This window comes from Marmota monax, unplaced genomic scaffold (assembly GCF_021218885.2).
Source record: "Marmota monax isolate L192 unplaced genomic scaffold, Marmota_monax_Labrador192_F-V1.1 WCK01_AAM20220418_F8-fsc00238, whole genome shotgun sequence".
Taxonomy (NCBI): domain Eukaryota; kingdom Metazoa; phylum Chordata; class Mammalia; order Rodentia; family Sciuridae; genus Marmota; species Marmota monax.
This window is the reverse complement of record NW_026693175.1, coordinates 1-16,809: the sequence shown is the minus strand read 5'-3', so window position 1 is coordinate 16,809 and position 16,809 is coordinate 1. Positions and strand designations below refer to the sequence as shown.

General features: G+C 46.8%; 1 long non-coding RNA gene and 1 gene segment (V, D, J or C); one reads left to right on the top strand and one right to left on the bottom strand.

The window, feature by feature from the left end:
* LOC124100406 (immunoglobulin kappa variable 2D-29-like) overlaps window positions 1-6,769 on the bottom strand; it is a 70,722-nt gene extending 63,953 nt beyond the window's left edge. The window contains 2 exon segments of the V gene segment in view: window positions 5,946-6,255; window positions 6,646-6,769. Of these exon segments, the coding sequence occupies window positions 5,946-6,255; window positions 6,646-6,694 (359 nt within the window).
* Window positions 2,881-11,571, top strand: LOC124100408 (uncharacterized). 2 transcript variants are annotated; one of them, XR_009227938.1, is made up of 4 exons: window positions 2,881-4,322; window positions 5,289-6,732; window positions 7,126-10,298; window positions 10,785-11,571. It is a non-coding gene; the product is annotated as an uncharacterized LOC124100408 (long non-coding RNA). The 2 variants fall into 2 exon arrangements; XR_006854282.2 differs by having other exon boundaries at window positions 7,126-10,969; window positions 11,214-11,571.
* The last annotated feature ends 5,238 nt before the right edge of the window (window positions 11,572-16,809 follow it).

The window sequence follows — 16,809 nt, the reverse complement described above, 5'->3', positions numbered from 1 at the left end:
CCTCTGGGGTCAGTGTTCTCTTAGGACCTGGGTGAGATTTGGTGACAGAATAAAGACAGGTTAGGAAACAAGGTAGACTCAGGACAGTGGAGCAGCTGGTCCAGCAGACCTTTAATTTCTGAAGCCAAAGCTCAGGTGGAGCTGGGGGAGGGGCACAAGCAATAATGAGAAGATCTCAGGGACCACGTGGCCTGATGGGTGACACAGCCTGCAGACAGGGAGGGAGCTGAGCTTTCAGGTGTGGAAGGGCCAACTCCTGACCTTCGCAGCAAGTTCAGAGGAAGTGTTGGAGCCTTCAGAGTGGAGCCGGACCAGAGCTCAGCTGGGATGAAGGGACAGCACAGGCACATGGCCAATGACCTTCCCCTCCTTACTAACCATGGTGCCTGCCCCTGATATGTTTGTCCCTTTCTGTTGCTCCCTCTTACCCCATTTTGCATTTCTGGCTAGAAACACTGATGATTTTTCATGCCCAGGTCTTCAAGGAGTCAGGTGTAGAGAAAGCCTCTCTGGAGTAAATATTGTGCTCAGGTATAAAAAGGATGAGGTCAGTCACTCCTCCTGCAGGGTGTGGGGCAATGATAGAGCTCATGAACCTTGTCTTAGTTGGAGAGCGAGCAGGAGAAGTGTGTTCTGAACCTTGATGAGACCAAGAGGAACTTGGAACAGGAAGGAGGGGTGGTTCTCTCCTGTGCCTCTCAGGAAACACATTTTCTCTAGGCAAATCTGTGATGCCCTGGCCGATGCTGAGACACCTGGGGACACTTGGCCAGGCCTGAGAGGAGCCTCCCTGCATCTGTGCCCAACTTGTCCAGCCCTGCTGATTTGCATGTGCCCACAGCACAGGCCACTGCTCTGAGAACTTCTTAAGAGGCTGATCACACCCTGTTCAGGAGTCAGTCCCTGTCAGGACACAGCATGGCCCTGAGGGCTCCTGCTCAGCTTCTGGGGCTCCTGCTGCTCTGCCTCCCAGGTAAGGAGGGACAGCACTGGGGATGTGCTCAGACCTATTTCATTAGTGCTGCCTGGTGTTCAGGGATATCCTCTTATGACATTATTAACTGTGTGCATATTTCTTCTTATGTGTTCAATTGTAGGTGTCAAATGTGATATTATAATGACCCAGTCTCCAACCTCCCTGTCTAAATCTCAAGGAGAAACAGTCACCATCAGGTGCCAGGCCAGTCAGGGTATTGGCAATGAATTAAGCTGGTGCCAGCAGAAACCAGGGCAAGCTCCTAAGCTCCTGATCTATTATACCAACCATTTGCAATCTGGGGTCCCCTCGAGGTTCAGTGGCAGTGGATCTGGGACAGATTATTCTCTCACCATCAGCAGCCTGGAGCCTGAAGATTTTGCCACTTATTTCTGTCAACAAGATTACAGTTCCCCTCCCACAGTGACACAGGCCATGACAAATACCTCCCAGAAAGCAGAAGTGTGAGGCTGGGCTGCCCCAGCTGCTTGTCCTGCTGCCTCCACCTGCTGAGGGCACAGCTCACAGGCAGCCAGACTCTGAGGGCCACAGAGAGGTTTTTCTAGTCCTGGACAAGCTCCTCTGCACCCTGTTTCTTTCTCCTTGTCAACCCCAGCACTCAACCATCAGATCAGGCCCACAAGATTTGGTGTCCCTTAAGGTGTGTGTGCCCTGCTCTGTGCAGCAATGCTCCACCAACCAGTGAGTGACAGGAAGCTAAAAGAAGGCCAATCAGGAGAAGCACCATGATGAGTTCTTACCCTGTGGGTGCAGGACCCTGGTGCTGGGTGGGCTCAGTCAAGCTGCCCAGGGAAACAGAATTGGTGTTCAGAGACTGATAAATGCATAGGTGGTCAGTTTTTATGACAGAGATGTTATTACAAAAACTATGAACAAAACTTCTTCAGAGGAAATGTTCTCTATCAGCCCCATGTGCAAACAGTCCTCTAGTATATACAATGGGCTCAACATCAATAATCATTAGAGAGTGAAAGTTGCAACAAAGCAGCAGAAACCTTCAGAAGAAAGGTCATAAAACTGAACCATGAAAAACATGGAGCTCAGCCTGAGGAATGATCTAGAACAGTGTCATGTGTTTGGAAATGTGAAGTGGTACCTGAGTTTTAGACCTGCCCTGACCATGCACGTACCTGTGATCCAGGCTTTCCACTCAGAGCACATGCAGATGTGCACAGATTCCCATGTGCAGGGACCTCACAGCATTATCTGTGATAACTGCAACCTGAATCATCTAAATGCCAATCAAGGGAAGAATGGATAAATAGAAAAAGGGAAGTGCATGTAATGGAATACTATACACCAGTGAAAATGGCCACTGACTTCCAGAACCCTGCAAGAGTACGAAAGAGCTAGATACACCACAGCTCATTACCCATGATTCTATTTTTATGAGGATCAATAACTGGCAAAATTTGATAATTGCTTAAAGATAGGTTACAAATTGCATGGGTAAAAGGGGGGGTTAATGACTGGTTATTCTTCCTTGAGACTCTTTTTCCTAGTATTTTGCAGACATTATTATCTTTCCTCCTGCCTGCATGTTTCTTCTGAGAATCTCCTGATAGCCATATGGAGGTTCCCTTGGATGTTGTGAGTTCCTTTTCTCTTGTGGCTTTCAAAACTATCTCTGTAAATTTTCATATTTTGTTTATATTATATTTTAGTGTGAACATCTTTAGGTTAGTCCTACTTGAGACCTTCAAGCATAGTTAACCTGAATGTCCATATTCCTCCTATCATCTGGGAAATTTTCAAGAATTATTACTTTTAACAATTACATCCTCATTAAATGTCTCCTATTTTATGGAATATATATATATATATATATATATATATATATATATATGGCATTTGTTGGTTTTTTTGAACCTGTTCAATACATCCAGTACATTTTATCCATGCCATTTGTTTCTTTTTCTTTATTCTTTTATGAGTGGATACTTTCACACACTCTAATTCACAGCTGCTTTCTTCTCCAAGGTGGAGTCTGCTGTTGAGCTCTCTGTAGCATTTTCTATCTCATTCAGTATCTTCTTCAGCTCTAGAATTTCTGTTTGAAGGGAAAATAAATACAGCAATAAAATTTTGTATGTAGCAAGATTGATTTATAGATGTCAGAATAAAAGTGAGTTTCAGCAGCCTGGAATGTTTTGAGGCATGCCAAGGCAGGAGTGTGGATGGTGTGTGTGGTCACTACTTAGACATGTGTCTTTCTTACTTTGCATATTTTTTTTCAGTGTTGGGCATGAAATCCAGGGCCTCATGCATCCCAGGCAACACTCTACCACTGAGCTAAACCCAGATCTTGGCTCATAACTGAAACTCCAGGAATGTGGCTGGACTTAGATTTCATGGATCCGTCCTACCTATATCTTGAGCAATTAGACAAATCAAGAGAGGAGAGACAATCTGGCCATGTCCTGCAAGTATCCTAGAGAAGGACCATGACAGTGGGGTGGGGAGAGGAAGAAGGAAGAGAATCTGACATGTAGGCCTTAACTATGGAGCAACAGAGAGTCAGAGACCTGGGATCCAATGAGAAATCCCCTCAGCACAGCCCTCAGGTTCCCAACAATTAGAGAGGATTTTATTTATTCACATCCCACTGAGCTGAGATAAAGAAACAAGAAGCCCCATCTTAAAGCATCTGAAGAGATATACTCAGAGTATATAAAATACTTCTTTCAAGGCAATAAAGTGCCCCAAACAAAACAAGATGCTCCAAAGACAGAACCCCTGATACCACAGTAGAATCAATGTCCAAGAAGGAGTTCAGATTGCACAGAGGAAATGTGATCTGTGAAGTAAGGGATAGTGTAAGGAGTGAAAACAAAGTAGATATACAGAAAGTGAAAGATCACTTCAGTAAACAGAGATTGTGAGAAAAATACAAGCAGAAATCCTCAAAATGAAGAAAACAATTAACCAAAAGTTAGAATTCAAAAGAAGGCACCACCAACACAGAGACCAGTTGGAAGAATGAGCCTCAGACAATGAAGACAAAATATAATGTCTTGAAAGTAGAGTGGAGAATTTCCCAGATTTTTTATTTTCTTTGCATTAATCATTTCTTTATGATTGTTTTTTACTCATGGTAACTTGTTAATTATACATGAGTTTATAATCTTGCAGGGAATGTTACCCAACATTTCTTTAAGAAAATATTACAAATCTATGTTTCAGGTTGAGTGTGGAGAAGAGAACCCAGCTGACCTGGGCAGTGGCATGGAACCTCCTGGACAGATAGGACAGGAGCTGAGCTTTGGACCCCAGGCTGGGATTCTCCCTGGACGTGTGCTGTGCTCAGGGAGAGGAAAGCGGCTAGGTCAGAAAGCAGAGGACACCTCCCCCATTCCCAGGGGACTCTCCCAGGACCCTGCGTGCTGTGTTTTCTGTGGCCAGTGGAGGGCACTTGGGCTCCACTGCATCTCCTGCTGACCTTCCCAGCCCAGCTCTGCCTTTGGGTCAACATCATATTCACCTTGTCCATAATGGCTCTCCTGAGTGACCATCTCCCTCCAGTCATGCCCAGGCATCTGAGGTGGGCAGATGCCCTCAGGTCCCCACCCTTGGGCAGAATGGGAACCCCAATGTTCACTCTCCTTCATATTCTCCTTCCTCACCACTTCTGTCCTCACCAGGGGTCCAGAGCATCAGCAGCCCTGGTGGACTGACTAGAAAACTGTGAGGTGTCCTGAGGGGCATCTAGCCAGGATCTTTAGGAGTCACTGAGGCAGTAGAGACCCAGAGTCGCAGGTCCCCAGGGACAAACTTCCACCCTCTGGGAGAATAATGAGTGACTTTTCCAACTCTGATCCTTCCCCACATAGACTCAGGCTGTGGAGGGGTTCCAGGCAGTGTGACTAGAGTCTGTGTCATCCCTATACCTCTGCTGAATCCTGTAACTGTGGGGACCACTTTGAGTGACTATGCCTCCCAGTTCTGATGCACCATGGGGACCTGAAAGAGCACTGTGTATGGCAGGGTAGTGCCATGACTCCTGACTTGGTCTTTTTTCTTTGTGGGGCATGCCCCTAGGATTGAGTTACCCTCACCTGTTTCTTTTGTAATCCTGCCCTTTGCTGTTAGGGATAGAAGGTTCCATGGAAACTCCCTTTGGTGTCCCCTTCTCTTGCTTTGCCTTTGGATGTGGACTTCCTAGATGTCAGTCAATCTGCTGACAGCAGACACCACAAAGCTGACTCTACCCCCTGAATCCTGACCCCTTGCCTCATTTGAATGGTTTCTTCCCAAAAAAGCATTCAGCACTTGCTCCTCTCTCTCATTCCAGGGACCCCTAAGGACAGAGGAGCCACCACAGGACCCAAATAAAAGGTATTAGCCTGTCTTTTTGTGGGTATTTTCTGCAGCCCAGTTCATCTGGAGTGACCTTGAGTGTTTAGCTGTGGAATGTGTCATGTAATAATAAGAGAAATGCAAGATCTTATGCAAAATTAATAAGTTAATTTCATGAAGTTCCTCTTATTAGTTATTGCAGGCAAAGTCATTTCTCTGTTTAATTTGTTTGTTTGTTTTATTAGGTTTGTATTTGAATTTCACACAAAACAGCTTTTGGAGGGACCTCTAGCATTTCACTTCATCTCTTCACTAACTTGGCCAAGTCCTGCCCAGGACAGGTCCTGCTCCCTCTGCAGTGCCCATGCTCATCCTGCCTGCTCATTCAGAAGGTCCCTGGACACTTCTGTGCTTATCCTCCACATGCCAGGCCAGGCTGCTGCAGCTGACAGGGCCACTCATGGGTGTGGCCTGAGCTATGACCCAGGCAGTCATGGTCCACAGCCCTCAGCTGCACCTGTTCCCTGAGTTCCCAGCACCTTCCTCTCACAGGGCAGAAAATCTGCTGAGCTGCTGCCCAGAGGAGCAGCTCATATGGCAGCTGTGCCACCCAGGCAGGGAGGTTTTTGTTCAGGGCTGCACCACTGTGAGAGGAGCTTGTATACCTTGCCAGCAGTAATACACCCCAGCATCCTCAGGCTCCACCCTGCTGATTCTCAGTGTGAAATCTGTCCGTGACCCACTGCCACTGAACCTGTCTGGGACCCCAGTGTAGCGGTTGGATACAAGATATATTAGACCCCGTGGAGCCTGGCCTGGCTTGTGCACAACCCAGTGCAAATATGTGTTTCCATTACTGTGTAGGAGGCTCTGACTGGACCTGCAGGAGATGGAGGCTGGCTGTCCAGGGGTGACGGGCTCAGAGAGAGGAGTCTGGGTCATCACAATATCCCCACTGGTTCCTGTAAAAATCACAGAATAATGCAAGATTATATATAAACTTTAAGAAAACATTTTGCACTTTTTCTTTTTGGTATATTTCACAGTAAATTAATTTTTGTTTTTGATTTATACACTAAAACTATTTATATACATAAAGAACTCTGATTGAGTAAGCTCTAAAAGCTTCTCTAGAATTCCCTTTAACATCCCCCTCTTATTATGTGACAACTTTCATTAGAGTCAGTTCCTTGCACCTTCTGGAATACACTCTCACATCAGTTGACCTCAGCTGCCTCATCCTGGAGGATACACCTGCACATCCCTTATGTGGACACAGCACACATGGGAATAATGGGGGTCCCTGGCTCACCTCCCTCCCCCTTCTCCTTCCCCATCCCCTCTGTCCTCACCAGGGATCCAGAGGAATAACAGCCCCAGGAGCTGAGCAGGGAGCCTCATTTTGAGAAGCTGAGTTGAGGAGATCTGATGAGTCAAAGGTAGGTTAGAGCTGAGCTTTTATGTCTGACTTGCAGGAAGGTCCTCCCCAGGGAGCAGCATGCAAATGCCCTGGTGGGTGCTGGGTGGGGAGAGTGAGTGAGGGAGGGGCTTCCTTTTGAGCCCAGGGACATCAGATGTCTTCTATATTTGGAAGAAATAGAGCAGAGGGTGCCTGTGGTGTGGGCAGAAGGCCTCAATATGGGAGCCCCACTCTGTGAGGGGTCATGGTGCCCAAGGCCTGCCCTCCTAAGGCACCACAGAAGCACAGATAGGGAGGGGGCCTGGAGGTGAGCCTCTGTGAGGAAATGACCATCCTGCTGTCTTCCTCTCAGCTGAGAAGAGAAGGTGACAAGTGCCATCTCACAAGTGTTGACGTTCGAAATTTCTTCCAGCCACAGCATGATGTTGAAGAAGTTCAAGAGCTTCTGGTGTCTGATGTTACCTGGAGAAATACAAGTGCATCAGGGAAAGTGTAGATGACACCTTTTCCTAGCCCAGTGAATGAAATAAGAGCAGCAGTGTGACAAGAAGCTGGTGGGAAGAGAATTCATGTTTCAGCTGAAGAACAAGTAGCCCTGCTCAAGGAAGGAGGACAAGGAGCATGTCCCCTGAGGTAGTCAATGTGAAGCTCCTGGGGCAAGGTCTTTAACTGGTGGCCATTCTTTCCTAGTCATCTCCATGCATTTGACACTCAGAGCCAACAAACATTCCCCAGGAGATGGACACCTGAGCCCATGGGATAGTGTGGATAAAGAGGATTCTGCATTAGTTCCTTCTCATAGATGATAGAGACATCCCTCCTCATGTGCTCCTCCTTGTCAGGGACACTAGGGAGCAGATGCCACCACCCTGGGTTTTAAAGTAGATTCCCTAGGTCAGAACTGCACCCAGGCACTCTCCCCATATTCAGGGGTTCCATGTGCACTATTGTTCTCCTGGGACTTGCCCCAAGGTGTCTTGGGGAGAAGGTCCTTTTCCCTGCACAGGGACATTGATTTCAGTCCTCCTCCTCCACAGGTGGGACAGAGGGAGCCTGTATTGTGTTGGCCAACATGGCTGTGATGTTTTCTTCCCATCCCAGGACCTCTGGCACAGCCTTTCCACTGTGTGGAATGTGGGCCACCAGCAGCCAAGGACCCTGCCATGTGTCTCTTAGTTTAACTGAACCTCTGTGGCTGTCCTGCCCTGAGTGGGCAGCATCCTCTGAGCCTGTGAAACATGCCTGTTTGCAGTTTCCCCAGGCTGCGGTCTTCCTGTGCTTTTTCTGAATGAGCAGAAGGAAAGGAAATGAAGGAGAATGGTTTGGAACTCACTGAGTAGGAACAGGAAAAGTGCAGGGTCTCAGAAAGTTCCAGAGCACAGAACCCCTTGTGAGAAAGTGTTGGGCAGATCACGCCTCTGTCTTCTCCTTGCCCTAGGACGTCCTCAGGGTGTTTCCTGGGAGATCTCATGATGGGCCTGAGCCATTTCAGGTGCAGTTTAGATCTGTTTATCTCAACTGATTTCCATAGTTTATACCTGAATTACTTGTAAAGATATTTTCTAGGTAAGTAGATTTCCCTTTTCCATGACTCTACTTCAGTGCCCTGTTTACTATTGTAAATGCTTCTATTGGTGCATTGGAGTTCTGCAAAACAGATGGTTCCCTGGGCACAAACTGCTGTCGTGGGATACACTGTGCTCCATCTTAGACTCTGGTGCCCTCTTTCCCTTTCTTCCATCCCCACTCCCCTCCCTCTTCTCTCCTGTCCTCCTTCTGTTTATTCATCTGCTCCTTTGTCATTGGTGGGCTCTAGAACTCTGTGGAGCTGGGCTCACTGCTGTGCTGTGGTGTCTGTGCCCAAGCACATGGTGTCATGTGGTGCATTCCTTCCACATTTCCTCTCTGTCCCAGTCCCGTGACCCCCATCTCTGTCTCCTTTGCCATTTGTTGTCCTTCTCTCCTTATGATACCTTACCCGCATTTCCTCTTCCTTTGCTCTAGCTTTTGCACAGGAGGGTGACATGGGATCCTCACCTTCCAGAGTCTGGCTCTTTCACTTTTCATGATGTTATCCACTTCCATCCATTTACCAGAAAATGCCACCATTTCCTTCTTCTTTAAGAACTGGAGTTCAGTCTGGATTGTGTGGGTGTGGACAGATCAGGAGGATCTCTGTGGCATAAGAAGGCAGAACCTTACCACATTGCAGAGAGACCAAAGAGCTCTCAGTCATGAGCCATGTGGGACAATTGTTTCTTGTGTTTAGTTTTCTGATCCTTCTAATGAGATATGGCAGTGTGATGTTTCTCCTAGTTTTCTGTGGCTGAGCAACAAATTCCCACCTATTGAGCAGTGTGTTCCTCCACAGGCCTGTCCCTCAGGAGTCCCCGCTGGGTCCTCAGCTCAGCCTGAGAAGACTGAAATTGACCAGCCAATGGGCAGCTCTCCTTGCTGAAGTTCAGGGTCTTCATCCAGGTCCAGTGGCTGAGGCAGAATCATTTTTCTACAGTTGTAGGGTGAGGTCCTAATTTCCCTGTGGCCATCAGCACAAAGTTCCTGGAAGCTGCCCTAATTGTTTGAAGTGTGGCTCCTGCTGCCTCAAAGAGCAGCATTAGAGCATCTCCTCACATCCAGTCTTAATGGCCTGAGATCCTCCTTCTACTGCCTCCATGTGCAGACTGACGGGATTCAATGATGGAGACAGATCTAGTGTGTACTCTCTCCCTCTCTTAAATTCAACTAGTTTGGTTATGTCTTCAAGATCCTTCATAAATTTTTTTTTTTAAATCCTGTTTGAATACTGGGGAGTGGAATGGTACAAGGCTGGGGTTTGGGGTGAATAAGTTAGAATCCTGTCCACATACTACCATTTTTTTTTCACTTACCATAATGACTGGATCCCTGTTGGACATTCAGAAGTGGGTGCAGATTGGAGGAATCAGTTTTAATAAGACCAGGTGATTCCAGGTAAGCAGAGGATAAAGAGGTAAACTGCAGTTGGTACAGGAATGACAATGGCTTCCCCTGTCTTCCTTTGTGTCAGCTTCACCAGGCACTAAGTATTCAGGAACACATGGTCTGCTTCTCCCCTTGACCCACAGGTGCTCACTGCCCTCAACAGAGGCCTCAGGCTCTCTGGCAGAGCTCCATGGCCTCCCAGCCTGGGCCCTGTCTTCCTCCACACACTGACTCTGTGTCTTCCTTCCATAGGACCAGCCCGTCCCTCTCCCAGCCCTGAGCAAGGCTGGTGTGCAGCCTGGGAACATGGGGACAGGATAAGAGTGACCTCCCTGGCTATACTCCCAGGCATCAGTCTTGGTCAATTCACCTATGGATTCCCACCTTAGACCTGCAGACTTGTAGTCCTTTCATGATATTTCAGAGCCTCCTGGATTCCTCCTGGTACCCCATGCTGATATCGTAATGGAAACCAGACACCTGGCCTTCCTGTAGGCAGGCTGGTGGCTTCCTCTGGTCCCCAGGTTTCTTCCCAGCTGGAGGAGGCATGGGGTGTCCCATGCAGCACCCACCCAGAGAGGATTAGAATCTTGGCTCTGTCTTCACGATTGTGTGTGACATCAGGTTAGTTTCTTCACTTTCCCCGCATCTCAGTTTCTCATTAGCAATGTGGGAATAATAACATATATCTTAGAAAGTTGCCTGAGGATTCACTAAAATAGCATATGTGAATATTGTGTACTTTAGTATCTGCGAACATACTACATTCTTAGTTATCACTAATTTTTATTGTTTAGATCAATTTTCCTGGGAAACAAATGTACAGAGGGGTTGATGATCAATGAGTTTCCATATTCTTCTGTTTCACACAGGAACTAGTATCTTCTTAATACAATAAAGCAGCTGAACTTGGGGGTGCATCCTTGGGATCCCAGTGACTTAGAGTGCTGAGGCAGAAGGATTGCAAGTTAAAGGCCAGCCTGGGCCACTTTGCAGGACTTTTATCAAAATAAACATAAATAACCAAACCCAGATACCTGTCACATTCTCCCCTGGATAACTCTTGGGTGGTTTCTCACTAAGCTTAGAATCTTATTTTTCTTGTCCTAGGGAGACACCTGTGGTCCCCACACTTGGTATGTGGGTTTGGAGCCCCACGGGCACTCTGTTACCCTGTTGCATAGATCTCAGCCCATGAAGAGAGCCACTGCCCTGGTGAAGGTGGGCCTGGCATTCCCCCCGCCCCATGCAGTTTTCCCTGCAGTTCTGGAGATCCAACCAGAGTCACCCACATAGTAAGTAGCCCACACCTGCCAACTGCACCTCAGAACTCAGACGTAGGTGAGCTCTCATGGTGGTTTCGGTGACCACCCTGACCCCTGTTGCTGCCTGGTGGTATTTCTTAGCAGGCCCCTCTCCCTGGAGCTCTCTACCTGGGCCCCCTCTCTGACCTGCCCATGTGCTGAGTCCTTCTCTATCAAGAGTTCTGCCTACACTTGCAGAAACTGCTGCTACCTCCCTTCCTCTGGTTTTCTGTAGCTCCGGACCTGCTCAGAGCCCTGAAGCTATCTCCTGAGGAGTCTGGGTGGTGGGCCTTTATCCTCCAGCTTCTCTTCTGCAGGGAGCTGGAAGCCCTGACCCTTCCATATGGAGGGCTCTGTTCCCAGGCCAGTCCCCTCTGCATGAAGACAGGGGTCCCTGGTGTTTAGAAGTCACCTGTGCTCCTGGCCTCCTAGCTGTTGCATGGAGTAGGCCAAAGCTAAGGATGCATTGGCCCTGGAGGGCAAGTTTAACAAGCTCCCCAGTTTTTGGATGTGCATGAATCATATATAAATGCAATAATAAAGAAAACTAAATGAATGTAAATACACTTCAGTATTAAATAAAGTGAGAATTAAAAAAACAAACACATGATCTATCTTGAACATAAAGACACAAATAGGGAAAGGTTTGTGTTGTGGCATTTTTGATTTTTAAGGATACTTCCACGTGTGGATTATCTTTTATTCTATCTATCTATCTATCTATCTATCTATCTATCTATCTATCTATCTATTTAGTTTTGTCACCAGTTGGAGATGCAAGGGGTTGAGAGAGGAGTGGTAAGCTGGTATTTAAGGACCATCTCAGCAGGGGACTGCATAGCTTCTGCAGTGCGTAGAGCCACCTGTGTGTGTTGCTGTCTGCTGTGGGCTGTGAGGAGTGTCTCCCATGTGGGCAGAGCACTAGGGGTCCCTTTGGATGAACCAAGTCCAGGTCCTGAAACACACAGGTTCTGTTCCAGTCTGTTTCTCACATGTAGAATGCAGACAAAGGACAGGCGAGGGGTCTGACTCTTCATATCCTGATATTCTGAGATGCTGAAGCAGCTCTGAGTCATTGGCCCCTCATTACAGGAAGTCCAAACAAGAGGAAGGCAAAGGGCCCTGAAAAAGGAGAGACCTTCAGGGGACAGGGCAAAGTGTGGGCTGGCCAGCAGAGGGCAACAGTGAGCACTCTCCTTTCAAGGTCCCCCTTCAGATCTTGCTGCTGTTCAGGGACCCTGCATAAGAAGGTGTCTGCTCCATTTCTGGAAAATTAGGGAGAGCTGAAGAGTGCAGGGGACACTGGGCATTGCTCCTTGTGGGGTCAGGAGGCTACTGTAGACTCTGGTCTTGCTGCTCATTTGCAGGAGATATTTTTATGGCTCTTCTCATATTAGGGTGGGCAAAGCTGTAGCTCACTAGGTGGTGTGAGCCTGGGCACCGTGAAGCCACCTGACCTCAGGGAGCATCTCTCTGCAGTGACCTCTTACTTGGAAGTGTCAAGAAGAAGAGATAAGTTTAAGTTCACACACAGACAGGATAATAGGTGCAAATTTTGTTACTTGTGATGAGAAAAAGACAAAGTTTACAAGCTGAGGTTCAAACTGTTCCAAGAGACAACAGTGGGGATAGGAAGATATTTGTTCACTTCACAATTATCCTAGATGACAAAAGAAGTCCCATCTTGAAGGAGCTCATGAAATAAGTTCAGAGTATTTGGAAAGGTGTATGTTGGCTATCTTTGATCCTGCTGTTTATTGGATCTGGACTCTGTACTGGAGAAGGAGGATGGGACACCTGGTTTGACTTGACACCTGGTTTTGGCCTTAGCTCGTCCTGAACTCAGTGAATAACCTGGTTAGACACATCTGCTCTGCCCTCTTCCCTTGTCCCCTGGCATAAGAGTTGGGTTCTGAACTTCTCTCTGGGTGTGAGTGTCTGCCCATTTGATGAACAGGTGGGCGATCTGTCTTCCTGGAGCTGCAGAACATCATTGTGGAGAGCAGAGGGCTTAGGACTCTGTGGACACAGAGGTTGCTCACCTTCAGGTAAGTTCCTCTCACTGAATCCAGCGCTAGGATGTTCCACTTCTTGCCCACCAGAGGGCGATATGAACCTGGAAGTATACTCACCATAACCTCAGCCCTGGAGAGGCTGATCTATATTTTAAGCATAAATTTAATTTTACATTTTTATCTGTTAAGACAGAATAATTATAGGAACTGAGTGAGACATCGTGGTCTCTTACTGCTGTCACTCAGGTTGTGTTTTGTGCATTCATAGCACTCAGAATGGAGGTCACCACTATGATTGTCATAGCTGGGACCACAGCATATTGTTAAGGCTTTGTGCTCCTGGGCCAGCCAGGGTTGCTCCACAGAATCATGTGGGGACCCAGGTTAGGGAGACTCCATCCCCATGTGTGCACCATGTGGAGCCCATGGCCTCCTCCCTCTTCTCCTGTGGTAGAGGAGGCCTGGAATGTGATTGACTTATTGAACATTATTATTTTTTTTAATTTCATTTTATTTTTATTTTTTTAAATTAAATTTTCTTTTTTTTCTTTTTAAATTTTTAATTCTTTCTTTCTTTCTTTCTTTCTTTTTAGTCATACATGACAGCAGAATGAATTTTGACATATAATACATACATGGAATATACATACATGAACATTATTTTTATCTGTTAAAGAAAACTGTTTTCACCCCAAAAAATCACTCTTTAACAAGGCAAATCATGAAAGAGAAAAACAAAAGACAGTCTTTATTTTACAGAGATAAGTCATCTCATTAGCACTCTTACACTTCATGGACAATTCAGGAACTATTCAATACTTCCATCCATAGACCTTCTTTCTGTGATGCTAACATTTTGTAAGGAGCATGCATGTTTTCATTACCCAGTGAAACAACATTACTTTGTGGGGCCAATAGACAATACAGCTTTCCATCACTTTTTTTTTAACTTCTTACTGTTTCTCTGAATGAGTTGGATAATTTTGTGTAAAATATTGCCTCAACCCAGCAGCTAAGCTATTAGCATTTTATCCTCCTACAACCCTGTCTTTCTGAAAGTGAGGAATCAGGCCGTGTCTTTCTGTGTGGCCCTGGCTCAGGGTTGGTCTTGAGCATGTTGTGGGATGTTGGTCAGTGGTGGAGCAGGTGCCTCCTGGGCAGAAGCTCTGGTTTCCATTCCCACAGCCAGAGAAATGACTTTTTCCACTGTATGAAGCAGTATAATTTTTAATTATATTTATTTCCTTTTTTTTCTGCTAACACAGTGCTTTTCAAACTCTCCAGGTTTATGTACATCTCAATCTGTACAAGGTACTCACCCTCGTTTGTGCAGCCAATATTAGTGCACATTCACCAACTAATCCATGCCGTCCTGTATTTGCCTTTTACACACCTCCATGTCTCTCTGAGTGATTGCTCCTCTGTGAGCAGCATCTTCAGTGGTTTCTCCAATGCAAGGGCAACTAACTCTCTGGTTTTAATCACAGTTTCCTTTTACTACAATTGCTTCTTTCACCTTCCTGGGATTCCAAATATTTTTTTAAAATTACTTATCCACAACATTCTTTTAAAATTTAAAAAATTGTGAATTATTTTTCATCCACATAAATAAATATTCGCATATAAATTTAATACTCATCACAAATAGGACCTTGGGATTTCAGTTACATTCACCAGGAGCTCTATTATCTAGGAATCACCTTCATCACCATGGCACAAACTTCCACCCTCTTGGTGACATATGAGTGACTTTTCCAACTCTGATCCTTTCAAAGATGAAGGCAGGGAGTCAAGGGTGTCAGGCAGGAAGAGTGGAAACTGCATCCTCACCGTATCCCTGCTGGACACTGGAATAATAAGAGAGAAATACCAGTTTGAGTGCCCAATTAATAAGCAATTTCCATCATTTTCCTTTCATAAGTTCTTACAGACTTTGTAATTTTTGTGTTTGTGATTAGATTTAAATCCCAATTTCACACACAAAAAAACAGCATTTGTAAGCACGAGGGTACTGTAGAAGGTCCTACACCATCCCTGTGCCAGAGTCCTGCCCAGGCCCCAGGTCCTGCTTCTTCTGCAGTGCACACACTCATCCTGTCTGCTCATTCAGAAGGTCCCTGGACACTTCTGTGCTTGTCCTCCACATGCCAGGCCAGGCAGCTGCAGCTGACAGCGCCACTCATGGGTGTGGCCTGAGCTGTGGCCCAGGTAGTCACGGTCCACAGCCGTCAGCTACACGTGTTCCCTGAGTTCCCAACACCTTCCTCTCACAGGTCAGAGAATCTGCTGAGCTGCTGCCCAGACCAGCAGCTCTTGTGTCAGCTGGGCCACCCAGGCAGGGAGGTTTTTGTTCGGGGCTGTACCACTGTGGAAGGAGCATGTGTACCTTGCAAGCAGTAATACACCCCAGCATCCTCAGGTTCCACCCTGCTGATTCTCAGTGTGAAATCTGTCCCTGTCCCAATGCCACTGAACCTGTCTGGGACCCCAGTGAACTGGTTGGAAACCTGATATAGTAGGCCCTGTGGAGCCTGGCCTGGCTTGTGCATAACCCAGTTCAAATAGGTGTCTCCATCATTGTGTAGGAGCCTCTGACTGGACCTGCAGGAGATGGAGACTGACTGTCCAGGAGTGACGGGCTCGATGAGAGGAATCTGGGTCATCACAATATCCTCACTGGTTTCTATAAAAATCACAGAGGAATTCAAGGTTATGTAGAAACTTTAAGACATATTTTCCCAGTTTTTGTACATTTCAGACTAAATTAATTTTTGTTTTTGATTTATACACTAAATCTATTTATATACATAAAGAACTCCAATTGAGTAAGCTCTAACAGCCTCCCTAGTATTCCCTTCAACATCCCCCTCATATGGTGTGACAATATGCATCAGAGCCCAGTCCCTTGCTCCTTCTAGAACACTCTCTCATATTGATTGACCTCAGTGGCCTCATCCTGGAGGACAGACCTGCACATCCCTCATGTGGGCAGAGCACACAAGGGTAGAATGGGGGCCCAGGGCTCCCCTCCCTCCTCCTTCTCCCTCCTCATCCCCTCTGTCCTCATCTGGGACCCAGAGCAGCAACAGCCCCAGGAACTGAGCAGGGAGCCTCATTTTGAGAAGCTGAGCTGAGGAGTCCTGGTGAGTCAAGGGCAGGTTAGAGCTGAGCTTTTATATCAGCCTTGCAGTAAGGTCCTCCCTAGGGAGCAGCATGCAAATGCCCTGGTGAGTCCTGGGAGGGGAGAATGAGGGAGGGGACTGCCTTGTGAGCCAGGGATGTCAGATATCTTCTACAGTTGGAGGAATTAGAGCACAGACATAGCCCTGGGTGCCTGTGGTGTGGGCAGGAGGCCTCATCATGGAAGCCTCACTCTGTGAGTGGTCATGGGGCCCAGGGCCTGGCCTCCTAAGATAGCACAAATGCACAGATAGGGAGGTGGCCTGCAGTTCAGCCTCTGTGAGGAAATTACCATCCTGCTGTCTTCCTCTCAACTGAGAAGAGAAGGTGACAAGTGCCACTTCACAAGTGTTGATGTTTGAAATTTCTTCCAGCCACAGCATGCAGTTGAAGAAGTTCAAGAGCTTCTGGTGGCTGATGATACCTGCAGAAATAAAAGAGCATCAGGGACAGTTTAGATGTCACATTTTCCAGGCCCAGTGACTGAAATAAGAGCACAAGTGTAACAAGAAGCTGGTGGGAAGAGAAATCGTGTTTCAGCTGAAGATCAAGTAGCCCTGCTCAAGGGAAGAGGACAAGGAGCATGTCCCCTGAGATAGTCAATGTGAAGCTCCTGGGGCGAGGTCTGTAACTGGT